Genomic DNA, 11,971 nt, shown 5'->3' on the forward strand with positions numbered 1-11,971 from the left:
CAGGTCAAGACTGCGGTGGCCAGGAGCGGCCACTGCACTCCAGTCTGGGCGACAGAGTGAAACTCCAACTCAAAAACAACAACAACAACAAAAACACATGCATTGAAATAAAGATATACAATAGAAATTATACCTCAAAGATTTTTTCTATTTAGTTCTAAACCCTGACCATGATGAAGATTCTGGAAATGATGAAAACGAGCAGGTCTCCTGAAGCAAGAGTCTCCGTTTTCTACTTATATTAATCCAACCTATCCAATATTACCAAATAAATTTTCCAAGTAATCCTCTGATCCTGTTTCCTTGTCTATAAAAAAAAGGGTTAGATAACACTATTAGTGAATAGCAGTCTCAGATTCCACTTGAGACTCTCCACCCTCACCCCCATTTTAAGATGACCCATGCCTTTCCATAAATCAGGTGCTCAATACTTAATTTTTAAAAGATTAAAGAAATTCGGGATTATTTTTCCTTAAGATAGGATGAAGAGACATGATAGCTACTCTCAAATATTTGAAAAAGATGTCACATGAAAGGCAGATTTGGTAATTTATGCAACTCCAGAAAATAATAATTGGGAATTACAACATGGCAGGGTTTTGCTTAGTAGACTTAAAGCAGTGTTGAAGATACATTCAAAGAGAATTTTTTAACTGTGTTAACTGCAGTTTAAAAAAGGAAAAGGCATATTCTGGATCACCAAAACACCTCTACATAGTTCTATATACTTACTACAAGCTTTCTGTGTTTGAGGTTGCATATGTTTATAATCCAACTGGTACCAAATGATCACTAAAAATAACAGTGTTACCTTTTTTAATGCAGTATACTCTGAGGTCACTGGGCAGATTCACAAGGATTATTTTGCTCCCAAAGAGACCTAAAGATTAGTGAGGGCTGAAGAATACTGGAATAAAGAACTTTCTACCATTTACAGCTGCCAAAAATCAACAGACTGTGTTACAAGAGTGTGTGTGTGTGTGTGTGTGTGTGTGTGTGTGTGTGTGTGTGTGTGTGTTTTTAAGAAAATTCTAAAATCAGACTGGCCAAATTAGTAAATATGACTACAGACAATGCTTCTGTGATGGCTGATAATAATGTAACAAAGCTTAAATACCAAAGTCAGCACTTTCCAAGAACCTCAACTTGAAATTGTACTGAATCAAAAAATAAAAAATGGAATATTCTATGGATGAATACATTAATATCAAAAACTGAATATGCAACCGTGGACCGAGCCAAAAACAGTTCAATGCTGTGCTCAATAAATTAGTTGCACAAATACCTGTTGAAAAAATAAATGTACAATAACCAGTTATAAGCCACAGCAGGTAGGTGCTAGGGGGTCAAGGGTTGAAGAAATTTTTTTTGAAACACTGAAATATATCAGCCTACATTATTATACAAGAAAACATCCTTTCTTCCATTCACAGTGAAAGCTTTGACTATTGGTTTGACATTATAACCATCTAAATATTTTAACTATTATCTGCAAAGGCTGGCAATTTCCAACTCTCCCCTACTAACAAGATAAAAGACAAGAATAATGAGACACCAAAATAATATGGAAAAGTACACTTTCTTAATTTCCCATCCTGTAACAACCCAAGGAAATACCCGTGAGAACAGTTTTCTTCCTTATTATAATCATCATGAAAATTTTTTTTAGAGCAATATGTCTATAAAAAATTTAATTTGCAAAGGCCAGACTATTTGTAAGAGGAAAAAAAAAAAAAAATCAAGGTAAAGGAAAAGCATCACTATTCTACTACTGCTATATATTCACTGGTCAGTTGGCCCAAAGGACATCAGCCATTGTCAGACTATCCTAAAAAAGACTTAAGTGGTTATAAACAATATCATGAGACTTCAAGAGTAAAACTATTTTGAAAACAACTTCATAAATATAATAATAATGAGGACAGTGTCTTTTTGCTTTTTGCCAAGCACTGTTCTGAGTGTTTCGCATGAATTGATACCTCATGACATACCTAGCTTTGCTACTTACTAGCTGTGTGATCTTACACAAGTTGCTTTATTGGGATGATAGGAATAATGTTTTATAATCCTATCTGCACTTGGGACTCTGGATTTGACCGTCCCTTAAACCAAAGCAAAATCGTGTTAGCCAATAACTACATTTTTCCCACTTAACCTAGCTTGAGTTGCCAGGTGCGGTGGCTCATGCCTGTAATTCCAGCACTTTGGGAGGCAGAGGCAAGAGGACTGCCTAAGTCCAGTGGTTCAAGTCCAGCCTGGGCAACTTCGCAAGACCTTGTCTCTACAACAAATCAAAAATTAGCCAGACACAGTGGCAAGTGCGCCTGTAGTTCCACCTACTTGGAAGGCTAGACAGAAGGATCGCCTGAGCCCACAGATCGAGGTTGCTCCAGCCTGGGCGACTGAGTAAGACTGCAACTGAAAAAGAAAAACAACAACAAAAGAACCCAAACTAACTTGAGTTGTGGTTTGTTACCTGCAACAAAGAGAATCCTAATATGCTTATCAAATTGCCAATGTTTCAAATTACAAACTTTAATGATTATAAAGTTCAGGAAAACGACACTATAAAATACTACTAGCAAGTATAAACTAAGTCAAACTTTCTGGAAGATAAATAAGTTTTTTTGGTTTTTTTTTTTTAAGTCAGGTTCTCGCTCTGTCGCCCAGGCTGGAAAGCAGTGACTCGATCATGGCTCACTGCAGTCCACAACTCCTAGGCTAGGGTAATCCTCCCGCCTCAGTCTCCTGAGTGGTGGGATTACAGTGAGCACCACCATGCCCAACTAATTTTTTGTCCCCCATTTTTTTTTTAAAGGGGAAGTCTTGCTATGTTGCCTAGGCTGGTTTCAAACTCCTGGGCTCAAGCAATACCCCTGTTTTGGCCTCCTAAAGTGCTGGGATTACAGCCATGAGTCTCTGTGCTCAGTCAAAAGCTTTAAAATTTACACTTTTTTGGCCAAAAATAACTCCACTTAGAAATTATTTCTTTATTTTTTTGAGTTGGGGTCTCATTCTGTCGCCTGGGCTGGCGTGCAGTGGCACGATCACAGTTTACCAGCCCTGGACTCAGGCAATCCTTCTACCTCTCCCGAGTAGATGGGACTACTGGTGTGCGCCACCATGCCTGGCTAACTTTTTGATTTTTTTGTAGAGGTGGGGTCTCACTATGGTGCCCAGGCTGGTCTAAATTCCTGAGCTCAAGCAACCCTCCCAAAGTAATGGGATTACAGGTGAGCCACCACATTCAGCACATTTCTTAGAATTTATTGTTAAAAAAGAATCATGAATAAAGGCTATTAATCACAACACTATTTACAATAGAGAAACATTAGATTCAATCTAGGTGTCCTAAATAGAATGATGGAACATTTATATAATGCAATACTATTCAGTCTTTAAAATTATTATAAAATAACTAATGGCAATCAAATATCTATATGTTTACTACCATATGGCAAAAATTTTTAGTTAATTTTACAACAACCCTATGTAAATAATTTCCTGTCATATTCTTTATTTTCTCAGCAAACTGCAAAAATCTCTAAGAAAAAAATGTGTGCTAATATATCTTGCAGTCATCTACCCTTTCTGATGAATGTGTTAATCATATACTTTTTGAGAATAACTTTGATATAAAGGTAATAGTAAGACAGGCTATATCCAACATCTAGAGACTATTAAGAGGCATATACTATGCTAATAAGCACCCAACACTAATATAATCTAATTTAATCCTCACCACAATGCTATAAAATTCTAAGAATCTCCCCCCCACTATTTAGATGGAAAAAATATATAGATGTAAATTTGTTAAAAGCAGGTTAAAAACACAGCACCCAGCCGGGCTCGGTGGCTCAGCCTGTAATCCCGCGCCTTTGGGAGGCTGAGGTGAGTGGATTGCCTGAGCCCGCGGGTTCGAGACCCGCCTGGGCAGCGAGACCTCATCTCTACAATAAATCAAAAAATTTAGCCGGGTGTGGTAGCGTATGCCTGTAATTCCAGCTACTTGGAAGGCTGAGGCGGAAGAATCGTCGGAGCCCAGCAGGTCGAGGCTGCGGTGGCCGGAAGCGGCCACTGCACTCCAGTCTGGGCGACAGAGTGAGACTCCAACTCAAAAACAAACAAACAAACAAAAAAACAACAACAAAAAAACACAGCACCCACACCTCAATCCTACATTTATTAGCTTTTATTACACACCTATGTAAAACAGAAACGAGACTAAAATAATCACCAAAATATGGACAAACAGTGTTTAGGTAGTGAAATAATAGGTAATTATATTTCTTTGTATTTGTATAGTTCTCACATTTCTTCCAACAAACATTCTAAAATTTCATTAGATATTTTAAAAAATATTTAGCCGCATCAAGTGATTTTAAATATACTCAGGGAACTCCTATTTACAAGCAAGAGAATAATCAAGCCCCAACCTTATAAAAGGTTTTATTATACAGAATACACCTGTATCTAATGTCTATTTGGGGTGGCAGAGAGGTTTCATCTTGGGATGAAGACAAGGTAGCAGGTTTGATCATATTTATTACTCTTATTAAGGCTTAAATAAATCTTGTGGAGAAATTACATAGGATTTAAATATATATACATATACATATATATGTATATACTTTTTTATGAAAGCAGGATTTATTGAGAGGACAGAAAAGCTTCCATAATAGGAGGGAACCTGAGGGAGTTGCCCAAATTTAAATCTTTATCAAGAAAAGTCAAAGTAGAATTCGTAGAAGAAGATATAGGTGAAGTGAAACACAGAAAAATTAAACTGAAACAAGAAGAAGCTCAGATGTGGGCATGAGATGGTGAAAAAAAAAGGTACATCAGATTGGACAAGATGACACAAAGATTATGAGAAACACTACACTGGTCTGATACAAAGGTCATGCATTATGCTCTAAGAACATTACAGATGGATACGGCTCACAGACTTTGCATAGAGATAACATGATTAATCAAAGCAGAAAAAACCAATCACTTCAACAGTTGTTTCAGACACCTTCTTTATCTCCAAGCTTCGGATACCTATATCATGCATCTGAAAATACATATCTTATGTTTTCAAGCAGTAATATGGTGTTTTCGTGGCATTCAAAAATATTATTTATGTTATGGTGTTTATTTAATAGAATCAAAGGATTTTTAAGCTTACTACCATCTCAGCCCACCTTTACCAACAGTAATTTACAATCACTGTCAGTAATGAATTTGATCACTGGCTACAGATCACTAATAACGTATTAGATTATAACTTCAACATTTGATAAGTTATAGGACTTGGATACTCAAAGTTATAATGCTGATGACATGTTAGCCTCAATTAAATAGTTCTTAGAATTTTATCTATCAAATTTATCATATTCTTAATAAGCCAATGTCTTGGTATCCTAAATTAATATTCATAATCAATTGGCTTCTAAAAGTAAATGAAACAGCTATAAAACAGTCATCTAAGATCAAATTATTTAGTTATCAAGAGCCTTATTTAAACTCTTTGTATTCCGGATTATGAACTAAGATGATCCTTACATTAGTTTACAGTAACAAAAATTTAGAAAAGCAATTGTGTAACTCAAGGCAACTGTTAATAAGATAAAAGATGATAACAGTAAACACTATTATACATATATTAGTCAGGCACTGTTCTAAGCACTTCACATACATTAATTATGAGGCAGTTATAGTCAAGGAAACTTAGGAACAGAGAAGTTACATAACATAGAGGTAAGTCACAGTAGTTAGTAACAGAATAGAGATTCAGTACCAGGTACTCTATTTAAACTTCAGAGCTTTTAACCACAAAGAAATACTGCCTCTATAGTGTCTCTAAGCTATATAAGGGAATAGTATGTAACTAAAATATTATACAAAAACATTTAAATGTAGGAAATGCTCATAGTAAGTGAAAAAGCAGGATATTAAAGTATGTCAAGCAGTATAATTTTAGCTAATGAAAGCACATATATGCACTTACATGCACATGCATGTGCACATATAAAAATACATGGAAGAGCCGGTCGGTGGCTCAGCCTGTGATCCCGCGCCTTTGGGAGGCTGAGGTGAGTGGATTGCCTGAGCCCACGGGTTCGAGATCCGCCAGGGCAGCGAGACCTCATCTCTACAATAAAATTAAAAAATCAGCCGGGCGTGGTAGCGCATGCCTGTAATTCCGGCTACCCGGAAGGCGGAGGCGGAAGGATCACCGGAGCCCAGCATGTCGAGGCTACGGTGGCCGGGAGTGGCCACTGCACTCCAGTCTGGGCGACCGAGTGAGACTCCAACTCAAAAACAAAAACAAAACAAAACAAAAAAATAAATAAAATACATGGAAGAAAATACATTAAAATGTTAACAGTGGTTAGCTTTAAGTGGTAGAATTATGAGCACATTTTTATGTACACCTTTTGTGTTTTCCTAATTAATAGGTATTGTCATAAATTTAAATAAATGTTTAAGATCATATACTTAATCACTCAGGGACATTCGTTATGCCTTGTTCATAATAGTAATATATTAGAAACAACCTAAATGTCTGTCAGTTGGGAATGATTAAATAAATTATGGTACAGCCATGCTAAGGAATGTTATGCCATAGTTAAAGAGAATGTACCAGCAAAGAAAGATAACCAAGACATAATGTTAAAGAAAAAAAAGATTAAATAGGTAACATATGGCAAACACTCAGACCCAGGCAGTATATGTACATAAGTTAGGCAAATGTAGAGAAAAGGGTATATGAAAGAGACACCAGACTCCAATCTATTTTTATAGACATTACAAACATAGGTGCATGTATATTCACTCGTGTAAACCATATTTTCTAAGGGCTAGATTGCAGTCAGTCCATAATTAACCCAAAGGACAGACCTGAATTATATCTAAATTCTCTGAGAAACTCTGAAATGCCCTTGTTTTACTATAATACATTTGAAATACTGGGTACCTTCCTTAAGACCATAAACAGGTCACAAAAATTAGTTAATTCATAACCTGTAACACTAAGGTGGTATTTAAACTTATCTGTCCCATGGCTGACTCAAACTTATTGTCCCATGGCTGACTCTTCTAGCAGACTCTAAATTTTTTTGAAGGCTATTTCTGTTTTAGTCATTGTTATGTTACCAGCACCAAGTACCTGCACAATAACAATCATCATTTATATTGTGTTTATTATGTGGCAATACGGTTTTAAGTAACATACACACTCACACACACTTCTCACAACACAGAAAATGAAGGCACAGCGAAGCTAAGCATTTTACCCAACAGCACATAATAGAATTTCTGGCAGTCAGGTTCTTCAGTGTGTTCTTCTTAACCACTATGGGGTAGATATATACATATTTAATAAGCGCTTGCTAAAGATAAAACAAGGATAAAAATACCTTCCATACATTTACCTAGCTGATTTTCCACAGCCATACACAGATGCTTCTTTTAGTATACTTTTTTTCTACTCAGTGTTTTAAATATATAGAATTGAAAGGCACTAACTTTCTACATATCTTAAAGTAGGAACCAAGTTATTTTCAAGGTCACGTACTTATTACCTAGCTGTATTTATTAACAAAAAATGTTTTCAAGCCTGGTTCTAACAGATACTGTAAATATCAAAGAGGTACTAAAAATTAAACTTCAAGATTTAACAATTATGGCGTCGAAAACCCCCTAAGCCTTCAAATCTTTCTCTGCATTCTCTTTGTTCATCCAATTATTCATTCATTGTTTCATTTGCTAATTCAAATACTTATTAAGAGCTCACTGTGTGAGCTTACATCACAAATTTCAAATTCAGTTTATTTGGGATTTTGTCCATTGAAACATCCAGTTTTATAATGGAAAAGGTAGGGTGGGGGATAGGAATCCTTTTAAAGGAATTTTCTTAGCACCTGAATTTACCAGAAAAGATTTATTAAGAACAGAAACATCCCAACCCTCAAAGACTTTCACCTTTAAGCCTTATGTTCATTTTTACCACAATACTTTTCAATTGGAATAATAAATCCTTACAAACTATTAAGAAAAAGGGAGAAACACAGAGAACCTGTCATCAATGAGAGAAACTTGCAATATTAAATAGTAGATACTTTTAAATTAATTTGCCTGAATATACTGTGACTTTTTAAAACAAGTGAAGAACTATAGTAAGTTATGTTCCATCACTAGATTTTCCCATGTACAACACAATAAATTTTCAAAATCATACCTTAAAATAATGTCTATGGTTAAAATTATAACCATGTGGGAAATTTTAAAATGCAGAAACTCATAAACGATAGTTGAGATCACTAGCACAGCTCACAGCTTAAAGGTAACATCTTGAGGACAGTTTTTTATTAAAAAAATAAATCAATTATTGTTTTAAACCTTTTAAAACAAATTTACTAACCAAATGGAGCTTTATCAACAATAGAACAGGTATACACTATTTTACACAATAGGTATTCTTCTGAAAAAGATTTGGTAGACCAAATCTAAGTAACTAGAAAAATTCAATTCTCGTTTTAGAGGTGCTTAACCTCATTTCTGTTAAAGCATTCACTGGCAACTGTTCTTTTTAGTTAGCTTTTAGTTGATTAATCATCTATAAACAAGACCTTAAAAACACAATCACTACTATCAATAAAAAATAAATAAATAAATAACAAGTGTTGGGAAGAATGTGGAAAAATAGGAACACTTGTGCATTGTTGGTGGAACGTAAAATGGTGCAACTGCTATAAAAAACAGTAAGAAAGTTCCTTGAAAAATTAAAAATATAGTTACCATATGATCCAGCAATCTCACTTCTGGATATGTACCCAAAAGAAGTAAAAGCCTTGAAGAGACATTTACAGGCTTATGTTCTGATGAGATGAATGAATTGATAAACAAAATGTGGTATACACATATAATGGAATATTACTCAGCCTTAAAAGGAAGGAAATTATGATACATGCTACAGAACAGATAAACCTTGAGGACATTACACTAAGTGAAATAAGCCAGTCACAAAAAGATAAAACCTACACAATTTTACTTATATGAGATGTCCAGAGTAGTCAAATCACAGAAAGTAGACTGATAGTTGCCTGGGCTGCGAGGAGGGAAAAATTGGGAATTGTTTAATGGGTATAATTTTTAGTTTTGCAAACTGACAAAATTCTAGAGTTTAGTTGCCCAACAATGTTAATATACTTATTCTACTGACTGCTTAGAAATGGCTAAGATAGACAAATTTTATGTTAAGGCATTTTTACCACAATTTAACACTTCAAAAGCAAAAAAAAGTCATGAGGTAATCGCTAATTTTTGTTTTATAAATAAAGGTCTATTGTTTTATAAATTCAGATAGTATACATTTAATTTTTCTAAAAAGATTATATCTAGCAAATAGATATGGGTTTGTTAATTTTTACTTCAGAAGATATAAACATTAATATAAAACTCAATCCATACACAAAATAGTTTATTCTTGATGTGTCAAGAGGCTGAGGGATACAATTATTTTTAAAATTCTCAACCCTGTAGTTAATCATAACAGTCCCACCACATTTTAACCAAAAATGCTGAACAAGAAGATTGACTTGTCTTTCTTTCAAATTATTTCTAACCCTCCAGAGTTAAGTAGAAAACAACACATAAATACACTGGGTAAAATTCACCAACTGGATAACTAATCTTAACATTAAAAAAAAAAAATCAATTTCTTGATAGAAAACTCATTCAAACACCATTTAAATTTAGATTATTTTCCTGGTTAAGAAACAGACTTATGTTAATAATCTTAGATAAGAAAGCACTATAAGTATCTAAATTTTAAAAAATTATATATTAACAGAAGGTAACCATAAACAAGCATAGTAATTTAACCCAAATCTTTAACATTCAAGCATAACAATTTATTTCACCACCAAAACATCATAAACTATTTTGAGTTCATCAGAAAAAAATCAGCCAAGAGATTAATCCCCCTCAGCCTCCTACACACCACTCTTGACACACAACAGTAACCACAAGATCTAAATCCTGAGACCAGACACCATTAGAGCTACAAAGACAATGTAAATTAACAAGAATAAAGGTTGGACATTCTCCAGACAACACAAGGTGCTTTGCAGTGGACCACAGGAATGAACTACAATACTTTATCAGTCTTACCTGATGGGTCAGTAAAAACCCATGTGCAAAAGTACACCTAATATGGATTTCATACAAATTGAGCCACAAAAATCAGATACAAAACACAGGCCTGAAGCCTTACCTTCATATAGAAGCCAATGGTCTTAACCTTGGAGAAATTCATAAGCAAAAGGCAGTTTTCCACATAGTTGGCTTTACTGAGAGTATTTTATCAACTCATCATCTTTAACAAAGATTGATTTTTTTAAATGAAACTGTTTACTCTAAACTTTAGCATCAAGACAAAAAAATTTAAGTTATGCATTCCTAAAATGTCAGTGTCATGCATGTATCTTGCTTAAATGAACAGTATTACTAGAATACTGGATGTGTGTGACTCTAGAATACAGAGTAAATTCAAAGTAGCCTATCTGGGGAGAAAATACAGGTGAGGAACTGTGAAAAGAGGGTCTAGAGTAGAGAGTAGATCAGACGCTCAAGAAAAATAACTGATGCTAGATGCCAATATAATCCAGGGAGTTACTATTTTAACAGGAAAAAAAAATCCCTTTCAAGCTCTGAGTCCAATGTTAGTCGTTTCATTTTTAGGAGATAGAAAAGATGCATGAAGTCAGAGAAAAGAAACTAAAGGAAATATTTGGAAGGACTTGCAAAAAAGTTTTAAATGTTGTGAAAGTTTAAACTAGAACTTTAACAGGTAACACCTATTTTCAAGTACACAGGGTGTTTACCAAAACTCTTATTTGAGCACTGGGCTAAGTGCTTTACATGTATTATCCCATTTAATCTTTACACTAACTGCTCAAATAGCTGCTATTCTTATCATCGTTTCAAAAGGAGGAAACGGGCTCAGAAGCATTCAGTAACTTGCCCAAGCTCACAAGTGGAAAAGCTGGGACTCTCAACTCAGAAATGCCTGCCTCCATATACTATCTATGCTCTGAATCACCACATGCTGCTTCCTCAGACAAGAGGAAAAATCAAAGTACAACTGTAACAAGAGAAAAGTTGACTAATAAATAAGAGCACACCTTCACGTTTAATGGCCAAAGTTAGAGAAGAAAATTAAAGAATGTCTATTCTCAGAAATTTTACTTTAATGATCCAGTAACTATTTGTTTTGGAAAACTCTGAAGGAGCCTGGCCTGAAGCCTGAAACAGAACAATGAACCTCTAGACAGTCCTTTGAAATCTAAAAATCTAAATACATGTGCTATTAAATAAGTCCAGTCCCTAAACTAAGGAACCAACATGAAATGCCCCATGTTAAATCTATTATAACCATACCCATTCTCTGTTCTCATTTCTTCCAATTCTTCAGGTTTTGAGTTCCCTAGACTGTATTTTTAAAAGACAAATTTGTTACCCATCCCCAAAGCTGGGAGCGCATTTAAAATGAGGGGGAAAAAAAAAAACAAGAAGAAAATCTCTACCCTTCAGTCTCTCAGTTATCTTTCAAACTTTAAATTAGTTAGAGAAGGTCATCTTTAATAAACAGCATCTAAAATTTGCTGGGTAGCCATCACTTAAGTATTTAACTTAATTTTTCAGTTATTCAACCCAAGGTTGCTAAATTTTCAAATGGGCATGTCTTCAAAGTAACAGATGGGACTGAGAAAAATCTAAGAACTTAGATAGGAGGATGATGAGCAGCAGCTCACTCATTTATTCATTCATTCATTCTAAAGCTGCTTCTGATATTCTTAACTGATGAATGGCAAATAAATGAGTACAATATTCCATGTAAAAAGGAAATGATTGGTTTACAACTTAATGCATTGTATTACGTATGATTCTGTATACAATAAGGACAGAAAATTGGCACTACACA

The 11,971-nt window shown here is 34.7% G+C and overlaps 1 protein-coding gene across 2 annotated transcripts in view; it reads right to left on the minus strand.

The window, feature by feature from the left end:
* Positions 1 to 11,695, minus strand: part of HIF1A (hypoxia inducible factor 1 alpha subunit) — a 49,795-nt gene extending 38,100 nt beyond the window's left edge. Inside the window, exon 1 of one of the 2 annotated variants that reach the window (XM_021718745.1) lies at positions 11,428 to 11,695. In XM_021718745.1, the coding sequence (XP_021574420.1) occupies positions 11,428 to 11,444 (17 nt within the window). In that variant the 5' untranslated portion in view covers positions 11,445 to 11,695. Of the gene's footprint in view, positions 1 to 2,340; positions 2,368 to 11,427 lie in introns of those variants that run through there. The other variant, XM_008070385.1, reaches the window with a different exon arrangement.
* Between the last annotated feature and the right edge of the window lie 276 nt (positions 11,696 to 11,971).

Source organism: Carlito syrichta, unplaced genomic scaffold, assembly GCF_000164805.1.
Source record: "Carlito syrichta isolate Samal-C Ts95f unplaced genomic scaffold, Tarsius_syrichta-2.0.1 Scaffold313381, whole genome shotgun sequence".
Lineage (NCBI taxonomy): Eukaryota > Metazoa > Chordata > Mammalia > Primates > Tarsiidae > Carlito > Carlito syrichta.